Source organism: Phodopus roborovskii, unplaced genomic scaffold (genome assembly GCF_943737965.1).
Source record: "Phodopus roborovskii unplaced genomic scaffold, PHOROB, whole genome shotgun sequence".
In the NCBI taxonomy this organism is placed as follows: Eukaryota; Metazoa; Chordata; class Mammalia; order Rodentia; family Cricetidae; genus Phodopus; species Phodopus roborovskii.
The window spans coordinates 24114644-24128774 of NW_026125397.1; the positions used below are offsets into that span (position 1 = coordinate 24114644).

Here is a 14131-nt window from a genome sequence, read left to right on the forward strand (position 1 = left end):
CCCGGCTCCCACCGCCACACGTCCCCCGCTTTCTCTGCGCCACCCCTTCCTCCGCCCCTAGCCCCGGGACACCCTTCCCACGGGGAAGCGGCTCTTCCAGCCCCAGAACCGCCGGGTAAGTAGTCCAGCGGTGCCAGCTGGGCTCCCTGCGGTCCGCTGGGCTGGGGGTGAAGGTGAGGGTGAGGATGGGGGTGGGGGGCGCTTCCGGGGAAATGGGCCGGTGCAGGGTAAGGAGCCACGCCTGGCTGGTCCAGCGGGTCCCCGTGCCGCCCCAGCCCCCTTGTGCAGACTTTGGGGTCCAGAGTGTTGGGGGAGCTCCTGGTCCCGCTGCCCGAGGTCCAGCTAGCTCTCCATCCCTTCAGACGCTCCGCCCATGGCACATCCTTTGTGCTGGCATTTCCAAGCTGGGTACCTCTTTTACTTCCTCTAGCAGAGGACGCTCCAACCCGCGAGACTCGCACTTTGTGAAGACCTCTCCACTCTGGTCCTAGTGACCGGCGGGGGGCAACCTGTGCCTCCTCCTGCGTTGCGCGCAGTGGAGGGGCCGCTGGGGGATGAGAGTTCAGCCCACAAGGACCACCCGGCCTAGCCCCCTCCCCTGCCGAGAGCAACCCATCCCCCATGCTCTTCACCTCTTCCGGTCGCAGCGTGAGAAAGCCCTTCAAGAGCTGCGCGTGGGCTGGGGGAGGAAAGGGGCACAAAGGGAGGCCTTGTGTCTAGGGATTCCTGGGAGGGCGCACAGGAGCGCCCAGGGGAGTGAGGCTAGGGATCTTCGGGAGGGCCGAGCTCAGCTGCTGGCCCCGCTCCTTCCCACAGCCTTCTGCAGCAGGGACAAGATCACGGGGAAGTGCTTTGACCACAGTGAGTCAGGCGGTCTCGAGTCAAGACAGTGGCAACAATTCTCAGGCTGTTTGGGAGGTGGGAAGTGGAACCCGCGCGGGCCGACTGTTGCCCCTTGTCAGGAGGCAGACACATGGAAAAAAACTTGGCCTTTGGGGAGAGGCACATCCCACCATCGGCGTGGCACGCAGTCCGCCAAAGGGCGCTGGCTCACTGAGGCTTGGGTGAAACGGGCGGGCGTGTGGCTGCCAGGCAGTTGCTTTGCGGTGATAGCTCTCCTGGGTCTACAGGAAAGGAAACCTCCACCCCCTCCTCCCAGCCCCGCAGCCAGCTGAGAAACTCCCGTGTCCTACTTTCAGGGCGTAGGGGACGCCTACTTTAATCCCTGTCCCCTGGGCCTCGGAGGTTCCACACGGTGGCCTTTGGGTGGCTGGTGGCTGGACGGGAGGTTCTCTTGGCGTCATTGTGCCTTGTGTACCCAGGACGACTGAGTTTTCATTCCCAAATTTGGCCAAATTTCACTTGATAAGAGATTGCTGCTGTCTCAGGGGTAGATCCTGGCTTGGGAGTGGGCTGGGAGTATAGCCAATCAGAAGTGGACCCTGGGCTCCCTTGTGACCCCAGCCTACCCTACTGGCTCCTCCCTTTTCCTTTCCCGCCTTCCAATCTCCGTTCCTTGGTTCCTTGTCCCCTTTGCACAGCTGTCCCTCGTGTCAGGGGCTGTCCATGGCTTCGACAGCCTCCACCAACCCAGCACATGCCCACTTCGAGAGCTTTGTGCAGGCGCAGCTGTGCCGGGATGTGTTGAACAGCTTTCAGGGGCTCTGTGAAACCCTGGGACTGGAGCCGGGCACGGGATTGCCGCAGTACCACAAGATCAAGGCCCAGCTCAACTACTGGAGTGCCAAGTCACTATGGGCCAAGTTGGACAAGAGAGCGAGCCAGCCTGTGTACCAGCAAGGCCAGGCCTGTGCTAACACCAAGGTAGATATCTAGAGCCTGGGAGGGGTGTGAGCCGGACCGGAGTCAAAGGAGGCAGGATAATGCACCTGCTCGCTCTCTCTCTCTCTCTCTGGCTCTCTGGCTCTCTGGCTCTCTCTCATATGTTTGCAGTGCCTGGTGGTAGGTGCCGGGCCTTGTGGGCTTCGAGCTGCTGTGGAGCTGGCATTGTTGGGTGCCCGAGTGGTGCTTGTGGAAAAGCGTACCAAGTTCTCTCGGCACAATGTGCTGCACCTCTGGCCATTCACCATCCATGACCTTCGGGCGCTTGGGGCCAAGAAGTTCTACGGACGCTTCTGTACTGGAACCCTGGACCACATCAGTAAGAACTCCATGGCGGCCCTTGGGTGGGTGTTCCTGAGTCTAGAGGCAGGCCAGTGGGAGACTGCAGGGCCAGAGAAGAGGCATTGTGAACGAGAGTCACTTGGCTGGGTGGACGTTAAGATCCAGGTCTGACATCTGTACAGGGGACAGGGTGAGCTGCCTGGCTTCTGAGCTGAGACATTATCGGGCATCTTCGGGGTTGTGTGGCCTTAGATAGATGCAGCGGCCTCCGAGACCTTCTCTAGCCCTGAACAGGCACACACCAGGGCTAGGGGAGGCGTGAGTCTGTCCCTAATGTTGTCCTACTTCCAGGCATCCGACAGCTGCAGCTTCTTCTACTGAAGGTGGCCTTGCTGTTGGGGGTGGAAATTCACTGGGGCATCGCTTTCACTGGCCTCCAGCCCCCTCCCAGGAAGGGTAGGTATTTCTGTGCTCCTGGGACTCCCTACCCACCAAAGAGAGGTCTGTATGAGATGCTTCAGTGGGTCTGGGTGGGAGTCAGCTGCCTCTTTCCTGACAGTGGGCCCTGGGCAACACTAGCCTCAGACAGCATGCAAGGCGGGAAACACGGCTTTACTCACCCGCTGTGAAGGTCTAATCTGACAGACAAACCCTCACTACTTTCCAGGCTGCGCAGTCCTTTACAAATTTATGTTGTTTCTCTAGCCGGACCTGGGAGTTTAGGGCCTCTCACACCTGTATACTTTTGTGGCTCTCATTCTCTCTGTCCCAGGGAGTGGCTGGCATGCGCAGTTCCAGCCCAGTCCCCCAGCCCAACTGGCCAACTATGAATTTGATGTCCTCATCTCGGCTGCAGGGGGTAAATTCGTCCCTGAAGGTGAGTGAGCCTTTTCCTCAAAAATAACAAATAGGTTAATAAACAAATACCAGCATCCTAGGCTCCCATGAGCCTTCCTGGAAGTGTGATCCCCTCTTCTCCCTACCACTAGGCTTCTCCATCCGAGAGATGCGTGGCAAACTGGCTATCGGCATCACAGTCAACTTTGTGAACGGGCGCACAGTGGAGGAAACCCAGGTGCCAGAGATCAGTGGTGTAGCCCGGATCTACAACCAAAAGTTCTTCCAGAGCCTGCTGAAAGCCACAGGTCAGGGCCCACCCTCCAAGTGCCTGCCTTTGCTGTACTGCGGGTGTTTCCCACGTGCCCGTCACACCTGCCCCTGGTCCACGGAACCCCGCTCTCGTCCATCGCTGTGGTCTCACCAGCAAAAGAGAAAGAACTGTCCTCTAGGGACCAAGCAGCTGCTCGGTGGAAATCCTGGGACTGTCTTAAATGCCCGGGTACTCTGCCTTGTGCTCCTTCAGGCAGGACTGTAAGAACGATGTAAGTTCAAAACGGAAGTGGCGTTCAAGAGGATGCCGTGTTTACTTTTGCTTTGTCCTGCTACAAGACCGAGGGACACAGGCCTCCCAGCTGTCACTCCACCTGAGTTTCCCTCTTTGCTCCAAACTGCCACACCTCCTGGGCCAGGACACTTGGTTCCTGGTGCCAGCAGATCTGTGCACTGCAGCCCAAGCCATGACTTCCGCTCTTAGGTCAGCTGTGGATTGGGAGTTTAGAGAGGTAATCTATGCAGTCTCTTAAGACTCACCCGGCCTCTGCTTTGTTCCTCCAGGGATTGATCTGGAGAACATTGTGTACTACAAGGATGATACTCACTACTTTGTTATGACAGCCAAGAAGCAGTGCCTGCTGCGGTTGGGGGTGTTGCTCCAGGTAGGACCGCCGGGCCGGGCCGGGCTGGGCCGGGCCGGGCAGTGTGTCCCCGGACAGGGATACCCCATCCTCTCCTGCCCCTGTCCAGGCAGTAGCTCCACTTTGACATCCTCTTTCCCCCTGCATGTGTGTGGCGGTAGGAATCCTTTTCTGGGCTAAACTTACAGATGTGGTACTACTCTTGCCAGCTCCAGGACAGGAGGATTTTTATCTCTTCCTCTTACTGGCATTAATTCCCAGGGCTTAGCATGGTACCTGATGAGAGAGTTTAAGCTCCTAATATGTGCTCACGGAAAGATGAAATAGATGCCTTCCATGTACAGAGAGCCTGCTTTGCGTTTTCTTATCCTGCTGGCACGTCTTGTGAGATGTGTATTGCAGCCTTGGGGAAACCAAAGCGTCAGTGATTTCCAGGATAAAGTCTATGGCAGCGGTGACACGAGGCTCCCTGGCAGAGCAGGGATCAGGGAGGAAAGGACGGCTGGAAGAAAGGCAGGCTGCTGGAATTGTATGCCCAGCCCGGCTTTCAGTTGTTGTGTAGTCTGGGCAGCCTCTGCCTCTGCCTTCTTTGGCCTCAGCCTGTGTATCTCCTGTAAACTGGTGTGGCGCTGGGTGTGTGATCCCAGAGGTCTAAGGTTCTGATCTCTTCGCTGTGTAGGACTTCCCAGAGACTGATCAGCTGCTGGGCAGTGCCAATGTGGTACCCGAGGCTCTGCAGCGCTTTGCCAGGGCAGCTGCTGATTTTGCCACACATGGCAAGCTTGGGAACCTGGAGTTTGCTCGGGATGCCCGTGGGCGGCCTGATGTGGCCGCCTTTGACTTCACAAGCATGATGCGGGCAGAGAGTTCTGCGCGTGTGCAAGAAAAGTATGGTGGCCGCCTACTGCTGGGACTGGTGGGGGACTGCCTGGTGGAGGTGAGCATTTCTGCAGGGTTAGGGGTCCCACGGTTAGAGAGGAAGCTCTCCTATGGCGATGTATACAATCTGCTTGTTTGGGGGGGGGAGCTTTGGGGCTGCTTGGAGGTGAAAGCTGTATGGGGTGGAAAAGGGACTTCCCCGCAAACCTTTGGATACCTGGACTTGGAACGTACCCATTGGATTCTCATTGAGTTATTCCCTATTCTTCATACCCCACAGCCCTTCTGGCCTCTGGGCACTGGAGTGGCTCGGGGCTTCTTGGCAGCCTTCGATGCAGCCTGGATGGTGAAGCGGTGGGCAGAGGGTGCTGGGCCCCTAGAGGTGCTGGCTGAACGGTGAGGACTGGCAGGACAGGCGTGATTGGGGCAAGGGTCAGGAAGAACGGGCAGGAGGTACCGAAGGAATGGATAGAGGCATGGGACTACAAGAGAGACCTGGCAGTTCCTGAGGGGTGGGGGCTGACAGCCTACATTGTGTTTGTACCACTACCTTCCACCACCACCCCTAGCGAGAGCTTGTACCAGCTTCTGTCACAAACGTCCCCAGAGAATATGCATCGAAATGTAGCCCAGTATGGGTTGGACCCTGCCACCCGATACCCCAACCTGAACCTCCGGGCTGTAACCCCCAATCAGGTCAGACTCTCCATCCTGCCCTCTTCCCAAGCCAACTCCTTTCCCTACTCAGTTGCTGCCAGGGGGGTCAGGCCTACCATAGGCAGGCTCCTCCCCGTGGGCTGAAGGGGCGCGTGCTCATGTGCTTTAGGTACAAGACCTGTATGAAGTGATGGACAAGGAGCATGCGCAGAGGAAGGGCGACCAGACCGACTCAGGGAAGGCAGCCGCAGGTGAGCAGGCCTTCCACCCGCCAAGAGGCAGGCAGCATGCCTCAGTGTCCGGACAGAGCGCTGCACAGGAACGCTTGTTTTGTGAATGGTTTGGGGTTGGGGGCGGGGGGGGGGGGCAGAACTTGGGCAGCAGCTGTGTGTGTGCATGTATGGTAGTTTCCGCCACCATGGCACCGGCCGGGCTGAGCAGCTGCACCTGATCCAGCTGTTCGGCAACCACTTCCAGCCAGCACTGAATGTAAACCCAAGCCACCGACCTGTTCTTTGAGCCTGAGCTAGCCTGCCCATTTACCCCGCTGGCTTTTATGTGGCTATAGTGGTCGCTCTTTATGTGTTGCAACACATAAACCTACTGGGTGTCAAGAAGGCATTTTAAAACAGAAGGGGGAAGAAGGAGGTGCTGCTGGGCTTGACCGTTAGTCTGACTCTTCCACGCCCAGCAGCAGCTGTGGGCCTTGGGCATAGCACGGCTCTGCTCTCCTAGGGTCAGCAGGCACTGAAGAGCTCTTGCGCTGGTGCCAGGAGCAGACAGCTGGGTTCCCTGGAGTCCATGTCACCGACTTTTCTTCCTCGTGGGCTGATGGACTAGCTCTGTGTGCTCTGGTGCACCACCTACAGCCTGGCCTGCTGTGAGTCGGCCCTCTCTGGTGCCCACCCCCCCCTCCACCATGATAAGACGATGCTGTGCGGGAGCTGGCACTGTCGCTTCAGCTCCCGGAGGTGGCGTTCCAGCCCCGCCTGCTCGTCTTCTAGAACCCACTGCACCAGACAGAAAAGTCAGAAGCCTTGCAAGAATGGGAGGGAGTAAGTGGTAGAGCACGCTTGCTTAGCATGAGTGAAACCTGGTTCATTGTAACACACACCCCAGCACTCACATGCACACGCACACATGCACATACACAAACACATGCACACACATGCACACCCCTAAACCCACACAAACACACACTCTCTGCTGATAGATGTGATGGCATGCAACTATAATCAAAGCACTTTGGAAGCAGAAGCTGGCGGATCGCTATAAACTTGAAGCCATCTTAGCCACATAGTACCAGTCCAGAATCCCAGAATCCCTACTCGTCTTCCCAAATCAACTCCCTTCCCCAAAGCCAGGCCATCCCTGCTGCTCCTGGCGGGGGCGGGGGGTGCCAGGAGCAGATGTCTGGGTTTCCTGCAGTCCTACACAGGAAGGCTCCTTCCCTATGGGGTAAGGGCCGAGTGGTCAGCTCCCTTGAGACAGAGGGGCTGCCATACTGCCATAGGTATGTATGCACAACATGTGGCCAAGGAGCCTGTCCAGAGGAACAGGGACAGGGTGGGAAAAAACACACAGCACATGACATGGTGGTGCATAGCCACCAACCAGCCAGCCTCCATTAACTTCCCTCCCTGCCCCTCAGTGGAGCCAGGTCTATGTCTCATCCGGTGCCCCACAGGGACCCCTCGGAGCTGCAGGGCATGGGAGCTCTAGAAACCGCTGCCTGGGCGCTGAAGGTGGCAGAACACGAGCTGGGCATCACCCCGGTGCTGTGTGCACAGGCGGTGGTGGCAGGCAGTGACCCCCTGGGCCTCATTGCCTACCTCAGCCACTTCCACAGTGCCTTCAAGGACACGCCCCACAGCTTGGGTGAGCGAGGGCCGGTGGGCAGGGCAGGGGAGGGAGCGGGGGGGGGGCTCATCAAAGGCCCACCTCCCGTGGGGTGGCTATGGAAGGTGCTGACCCCTGACCCCTCGGCAGGCCCTGTCAGCCAGGCTCCTTCTGGGACCTCCAGTGCTATACTTTTCCTTGGCAAACTCCAAAGGACCCTACAACGGACCCGGGCCAAGGTGAGGAGTGGAAGCCAGGTGGAGGCTGGAGAAGGGGTACCCAGTGAGGTTCCAGGGATGGTAGAGAATACATTCCACCATTCCACGTGAGGGGAGAGGACAGCTGGACTCACATTATGCCACAGCTGTGGAACTGGACGCTAGGGACAGCCTCCCTTGCAGGTAAGGGCAGACATGCGGTAAGGTAGGCCAGCACCGTGGTTCTGCCCTGACTGACGTTTCCTGTGACTTGCCCGTCATTGACAGATCTATAGCTCCTGTTTCCCTGACTGCTCTTGCTCCTTTTCCTTCCCTTCCAGCCTTTTCTTTCTGTACACATCCCCTCCCTGCCCAGGCTACCTCGGCATCCATTCCCTCCTTAGGTAGAGGCTGAGACTCCAAGCCCTGAAGAGCCCCCCGTCTCTGAGCCCAGTGGGCCCCCATCACTGCCATCCGAACACCAGGAGGTAAGATCCAGAGCCCTGTTTGCAAAGGCCTACAAGGGCGAGGAAGGCGACGGGAATGGACGGCCTTGGCAGTTGGCTCTGGGTCCAGCCGCTCCTGTACCCTGGGGTTGTGTGCAGGCCGGGGCACAGGATGTGTGTGAACTGTGTGGGAAGCACCTCTACCTCCTGGAACGATTCTGTGTGGACGGCCATTTCTTCCACCGCAGCTGCTTCCGCTGCCACACCTGTGAGGTCACACTGTGGCCCGGTGGCTACGAGCAACATCCAGCAGATGGTAGGTGGGCCTGGGAGATGCTGCAGGGACTTTGGACTTGGTGCTAAAGTTGCAGGACAAGGAGCTTGAGGGTGGGGAGGAGAGGAGGCTGGACAATAGGTGGGAACAGTTTCTCCATGCTCTCCACAGTGTGAGGTGTGGAGTTCTAAGAAATCCCGGTCTTACGGCCCCCACCTTGCTTCCCTCTGAGTATCTGGGCTGACGCCTGGCCTCTTCTACCCTTCCCAGGACATTTCTACTGTCTCCAGCACCTGCCCCAGGAGGGCCAAAAGGAGGCTGACAGCAACGGAAGTCCAGAGAACCAGGTTCAAGACCAACAGTCCCTCGGATGGGTTGTGGGAAGAGGCAGGGTCTCCTCAGATCAGTGGACTGACTGCAGGCAGTGAATGGATTGTCATCCTCACTGAAGGACACTGCTGTCCAGAGCACTGCGGACAATGTCCACTAGGTGTGGTCAGGACTGGACCATACGGTGACTTTTCCAGGAGCTCCCTGTACCCGATGATGACAGCACGCAGCCAGGCCCCTCTCCTCCTGTGTCTCCTGTGAAGAAGGTCAGCCCTGTCCCAAGCCCCAGCCAGCCTAACCGTCGGCTGATCCGACTCTCCAGTTTAGAACGCCTGCAGCTGTCCACCTTGGCCATTATCCCAGGGACAGACCCAGGGACAGAGCCTCCACCCAAGCCCCCACGAAGCTGCTCCGCCTTGGCCCGCCAGGCTCTGGAGGGCAGCTTTGTGGGCTGGGGCATGCCAGTCCAAGCACCACAAGGTAGGTGCTTTCGCTACAGATGTGCTCGTCTGGAAGGCCGTGGGGAGGAGGGGGTACTAGAATTTCTGCCGTTCTGATTCTGGGAAATCTCCTCTGCTCAGTTCCTGAGGCCACAGAGAAGGTGGAAGAAAGTTCCTTTTCCAGTGAGGAGGAGGAAGAAGAAAAGGAAGAGGAAGAAGAAATGCCTTTGGAGCCAGACTTAGAGCAGGTAAGCGGCAGGAAGCAGCTGGTACTCTGCAAGCTAGGAGCATTTGCCAGGTATTTCCACCCCCACCATATAAGCGTGCACACTCTGCTTGGAATGTCTTCTCACCCAGGCTGACTAACTTGCCTCTAGACATCTTAGTTACCCATTTCCATCCCACACGCCTAACTAGGGGTCAGGCCTGACTGCTGACTCGCCCAACCCTTCCACAGACTCTGCGGACCTTCGCTAAGAACTCAGACACCATGACTAAGTACCCGACATGGTATCGAACCCTCATGCGCCGAGCCAAAGAGGAGGAGATGAAGAGGTTTTGCAAGGCGCAGGTGAGCCCCAGAGCCCCAGGCTGCCAGGGCTCTTGTGGGCTCAGAGTTGTCTGAGCGCAGATCACCTCCAGTGCTCCGTTCTTGAGCAATCTGGGGCATCCCATCTTAAACCCGCAGGCCATCCAGCGAAGACTACATGAGATTGAGGCTGCTGTGCAGGAGCTGGAGACCCAAGGCAGGGAGCTGGAGCTGGCCTTGAGGAGACAGAGCAGTGAGTAAAGGCAGCAGAGAGGGTTGCTGGTGTAGACATCTCTCTAGCTCCCGGCACTGTGTTCAGCCCTCGGCAATCCCTGGATCCGGTCACCCCATGACCTCTTCCATGCCTTCCTTCTCATCAGGCTCTCCAGAACAGCAAAAGAAACTCTGGCTAGAGCAGCTGCTACAGCTCATTCAGAAGAAAAACAGCCTAGTGTCTGAAGAGGCTGAGCTCATGATTACGTAAGGCTGGGGGTGGTGACACGTTATGTGAGGCCTGTCCTTCCTGTCCCTGTGAGTAACCTGCATAGCTGCGCTTCTGCAATCTCTGGCCTCTACAGGGTTCAGGAGCTGGATCTGGAGGAGAAGCAGTGGCAATTGGACCGGGAGCTGCGAGGCTACATGAATCGGCAAGGTCCGTGGGCTATCTCATGACCTCGGGTACTGAGTCCGTGGGCTATCTCATGTCCTCGGGTACTGAGCTTGTGGGCTATCTCATGCCCTCGGGTACTGAGCCCGTGGGCTATCTCATGACCTCGGGTACTGAGCCCGTGGGCTATCTCATGACCTCGGGTACTGAGCCTGTGGGCTATCTCATGCCCTCGGGTACTGAGCCTGTGGGCTATCTCATGCCCTCGGGTACTGAGCCCATGGGCTATCTCATGCCCTCGGGTACTGAGCCTGTGGGCTATCTCATACCCTCGGGTACTGACCAAGCACACAGTCCTTCCTCTGGCCTGCTGAGACGATGGAGGAGGGAACCAAAGAATATGATCACCAAGCCTCCACTCCCCCTGCCTTTCTGCAGTCAGGAGGGCTGGCGCTGAGGACACCTAGGAGACCAGCCCTGGGGCAAAGCTAAGTTTGAAGTCTCAACACACAAGGCCTGGGTTGTAGAAGCCACGCATGCAGGCTGAGCTAGCTCGATCCTCCTTCAGGCTCCTGCCTGTTCCAATGCTCCTCTTTCCCCTCCAGAAACCCTGAAGACAGAGGCCGACCGGCAGTGTGAGGAGCAGGTGCTGAGGAAGCTGGTGGATGTGGTGAATCAGCGGGACGCCCTCATCCGCTTCCAGGAGGAGCGAAGGCTCAGTGAGGTGGCTTCAGAGCCGGGGGCCCAGGGGTAGAAGGTGCTTAGCTATGTGCCTGCCTCCCTGCCCTGCAAGCACACATCATCTAAGGGCGTCCTCTGCCACTGGACTGCCTAGCAGGGGCTTGGCTGTTTAAGATTAAAGTGTTATGACCATGAACAGGGTTTGTGCTGTGTTCAGGGGAGGGGAGGGAATGTACAAGGAGAGCAGGTGATGAGCCAGCGCTCTCAAGTGACATAGTGACAGCCCGCCGACCTCAGCTCCCATCACCGCCCCTGCAAGGAACAAGGCACTACAGTGTGTCAAGTTTTATTGTCCTTCAGCTCTGTTCACTTGCGGCATCCAGTGGGGCTCGGTGAGGCTCTGCGTCTAGGTCCTGGGTTTCCCTTTCCCTCCTCAGAGCATGTTGGAGTTCAGCCTGGGCCTGGTGTAGGCCTTTGGCCTCCTGCATGTGGAAGATGTAAACTGCGCCCGCCCCCAGCACCAGCCCCACACTGGGTGTCCAGAGCAGTATGGCTACTTCCCTGGCCCCTTCTCCTGCAGCCAGGACACACAGCAACACCAGGAGGAACAGCCCCAAGACAATCACATAGCCCGTGAACGAAGCCCACCATCGAGCTTGAGCTACGCCCAGCCCCAGCTCTGTCCACGCCTCCCTTAGCACACTGGTCAGTGCAGACCTTTGGGGTGGTCCTAGAACAAGAACGAGGGGGGGGGGGTCAGAGTGGAGGCTGGGGCTGCCGGCAAGTGGAAAGCGGCAAGGGGAAAGCTGGCTTACCGTGGGCAGGACAGGCGTCTTCCTGAGGGGGGCTGTGCTTCACGTACAAAGTGGCCATGAGGGCCTCATGATCGGAGAGGGGGGTGCCATTTTGGGGGTCACAGCCTGTAGTGGTTTTCAGAGTCTTACAGTAGATGCAGAACCCAGAAACTGCCTAGAGCAAGGAGAGACGCATATACTCTCGCAGAGAACCAGCTGACGGGATCGGTCCTATTCGCCAGCCCAAGACTCCATCACTGAACAAATGATCAGCAGGTTGTGGGGGGGGGGTGACAGGAAGAGAACAGAGAAGGGCACGCTGGGGTAAGAGCCTGACCTTGTAAAGCACATAGTCAATGCGGATGCCAAGCGGAAATGGACCCAGGTCCTGCTGGCTGACGTAGCAGTTCCTGGGCACCATGGTACAACCATCTTCAGAGCCCTAGGGAAACAGGTGGTTAGGGCGCTGCGAGTGTGGAAGACAGTGCGGTGGGAAGCGATCAGACGGGGTCTCCACCTGAAAGTCCTGAGTCTCCACATAGGCGTCCCGAAGCCCTGTCCACTCCCTCAGCAGGCAGCAGCCCAGGTCCCTGGGGTGCATGTTGAGGTCCCCACACAGCAGAACCACATCTGCACTCTTGGATGTGTGGCTGGGGGCAGGAGGGGACAGTGAGGAGGGGAGTATTCCCTGCCTGCCCCCTGCCCGCCCCCTGGGTGACACTAGGCACCTCGCCCCGCCCCCCAGTCCCCACCCCACTTCCCCTGTCAAAGCCCGGCTCACACACTGGATGAACTGGGCCAGTTCCCAAGCCTGCGCCACCCGCTGCGCTCGGTAGATGTCCTTCTGTCTGCTGTACTCCGCATGTAGCTAGAGTCAGATGGGTGAGATTTACAGGTGAGGTCCGGGGCCCCAAAGGTTGTCTAGAGCAGACCGGCATCTGTCACTTGGCACGGAATGGGCGAACCTTGCCCTCCGGTCCCATGCCTCATCCCAGGTAGCAGAGCTAGTGGAGCCTCAGCCTGGCTAGCTGTACTCACGTGGGTCACGTAGGCATTGAGCACCAGCCCGTTCAGATGGAGCACTAGCAGTCCCACGGCCTTCCCACAGAACCAGTCTCCATGATAGACCTGCAGGACAAACACAGAAACTCAGAGCGCCGGCACCCTCCTTCTGCCCAGACCCTGGAAGGGCTGCACCCAGCTTGTGTTAGCTGGGGTGAGGGGACACCCTTACCATGTAGGGGTAGCCATTGAGAGTGTAGACGTGCTGGATAATTTCCTGGATTGGGTGTCTGGAGAACACACAGAGGCCGCTGCCAATGATCCCACTGAAAGTCAAGTCTTGCTTAATAACGGGAGAAGCAAGGAGGGAAAATAACCAGGCCTCTTCCCTCCCCTTGTCTCCCAGCTCTGATCGGCAACTTTTCTCTCTCCTGCTAAGACCAGCCCCCCAAACAAAGTTTAAGACAGCAGCCCTTGCGAGAGGGTGCAGGGACAGCCTGAGAGGAAGAGGGTGAGGTGTGTGTGCACGCAAGAACTCGGGAGAGCGAAGAGCTTCCTGGCCTGAGAACAGGCAGCAGCCACAGACTTCACCTTCGGAAGTAGTGTGCATCTGGGTAGGTGAGCGATAGTTTTTGCCTGAGGTACTGGAAGTCCTGCTCACTCCACACCTGAGGACAAAGGTGAGGATGCTTGCTTGGACTCCACCCCAGAGAGACGACTTCCCCTGCGCCCCCTGCTGCCCTTTCCCAGCCTAGCCCGAGTACAACCTCACCTCCTCCAGTAGAGCCAGGTCGAAGCTTTCCAAGTTCAGAAAGTCTCCCAAGCGCTTCATGCGGTCGGCCCTATGCTTGCTTAGGTAGGGGATGTCCCTAAAGAGAGAGAGAAGAGCTGGGGGGGGGGGCGCCCAAGAGCTGGCTCGGCAGTTAAGAGCACTGGCGGTTCTTCCAGGGGACCTGGGTCCAGTTCCTGGCACCAACATGACAGTTCGCAACTCTCTGTAACTCCCGTTCCAGGGGATCTGGCATCCTCACACAGACATACACGCGGGCAAAACAGCAATGCACATCAAATAAAAATAAATTTTCTTTAGAGAGGGAGAGACGTGGAGAGAGAGAAAGGCCAGGTTCGGGGAGACGGACTGCTGCCACCTCCCGGGCTCTGGGCTGCGGACGATGTGGACTTTGGCGGCGGCCGGTCCTTTGCCAGGCACGAGCGGGCGGGGACAGGAAGGAGTGCCTGGGCGCACGCACTCACCAGCAGTTGAGGTTGAAAACCTTCAGCCGGAGAGAGAAGTTGGGCTTCATGGCCGGGGTGCCTCGGGCGGCGGCGGCGAGGCTGGCGGAGCGGAGCGCACAGGTGGCGGCCCCGGCCCGGCCCGGCGCGCGCGCGCACAGAGCCCCACGAACGCGGGCCGGGGACCGGGCGGCAACCCGGAAAGGAGGTCCGCTGCACACCGGGGCGGGCTGCGCGAGGCCGCCGGCGGTCCCGGGGGCGCGATCCAGGCTCTCCGGCCCCTCTGCCGCTCCCCGGCGCCGCGGCCTACGGGTCCCCGGCTCGGCCCGGGCCCGGCTCCACCAG

General features: G+C 58.6%; 2 protein-coding genes across 2 annotated transcripts; one reads left to right on the forward strand and one right to left on the reverse strand.

Moving 5' to 3' along the window:
- Positions 1-18: 18 nt before the first annotated feature.
- Mical1 (microtubule associated monooxygenase, calponin and LIM domain containing 1) lies at positions 19-10947 on the forward strand. The gene is made up of 24 exons (XM_051175568.1): positions 19-115; positions 1542-1824; positions 1954-2161; positions 2476-2580; positions 2897-3001; positions 3114-3269; positions 3799-3899; positions 4558-4815; positions 5038-5153; positions 5327-5453; positions 5584-5665; positions 6150-6294; positions 7102-7292; positions 7404-7492; positions 7855-7938; positions 8056-8212; positions 8441-8517; positions 8698-8980; positions 9082-9188; positions 9398-9511; positions 9629-9722; positions 9850-9949; positions 10048-10121; positions 10682-10947. Exons 2-24 carry the CDS (start codon positions 1567-1569, stop codon positions 10828-10830), a joined length of 3180 nt encoding a protein of 1059 aa, XP_051031525.1. The 5' UTR covers positions 19-115; positions 1542-1566; the 3' UTR covers positions 10831-10947.
- Positions 10948-11087: 140 nt separating this feature from the next.
- Smpd2 (sphingomyelin phosphodiesterase 2) lies at positions 11088-13962 on the reverse strand. The gene is made up of 10 exons (XM_051175569.1): positions 13808-13962; positions 13326-13422; positions 13145-13221; positions 12786-12879; positions 12590-12679; positions 12337-12419; positions 12069-12201; positions 11889-11993; positions 11573-11726; positions 11088-11487 (listed from the first exon to the last, which is right to left on the reverse strand). The coding sequence occupies exons 1-10, from the start codon at positions 13855-13857 to the stop codon at positions 11114-11116; spliced, it is 1257 nt and encodes a 418-aa protein (XP_051031526.1). The 5' UTR covers positions 13858-13962; the 3' UTR covers positions 11088-11113.
- Between the last annotated feature and the right edge of the window lie 169 nt (positions 13963-14131).

What these genes read in the sequence shown, in the direction of transcription:
- Mical1 (XM_051175568.1), top strand. Translation starts at nt 1,567, where the DNA reads ATGGCTTCGACAGCCTCCACCAACCCAGCACATGCCCACTTCGAGAGC. An exon ending in GGTTGGGGGTGTTGCTCCAG is followed by an intron (nt 3,900 to 4,557) that starts GTAGGACCGCCG and finishes TTCGCTGTGTAG; the next exon opens with GACTTCCCAGAGACTGATCA. An exon ending in TGCCATCCGAACACCAGGAG is followed by an intron (nt 7,939 to 8,055) that starts GTAAGATCCAGA and finishes GGTTGTGTGCAG; the next exon opens with GCCGGGGCACAGGATGTGTG.
- Smpd2 (XM_051175569.1), bottom strand. Translation starts at nt 13,857, where the DNA reads ATGAAGCCCAACTTCTCTCTCCGGCTGAAGGTTTTCAACCTCAACTGC. An exon ending in GTTTTCAACCTCAACTGCTG is followed by an intron (nt 13,423 to 13,807) that starts GTGAGTGCGTGC and finishes CTCTCTCTTTAG; the next exon opens with GGACATCCCCTACCTAAGCA. An exon ending in TCAATGGCTACCCCTACATG is followed by an intron (nt 12,680 to 12,785) that starts GTAAGGGTGTCC and finishes TTTGTCCTGCAG; the next exon opens with GTCTATCATGGAGACTGGTT.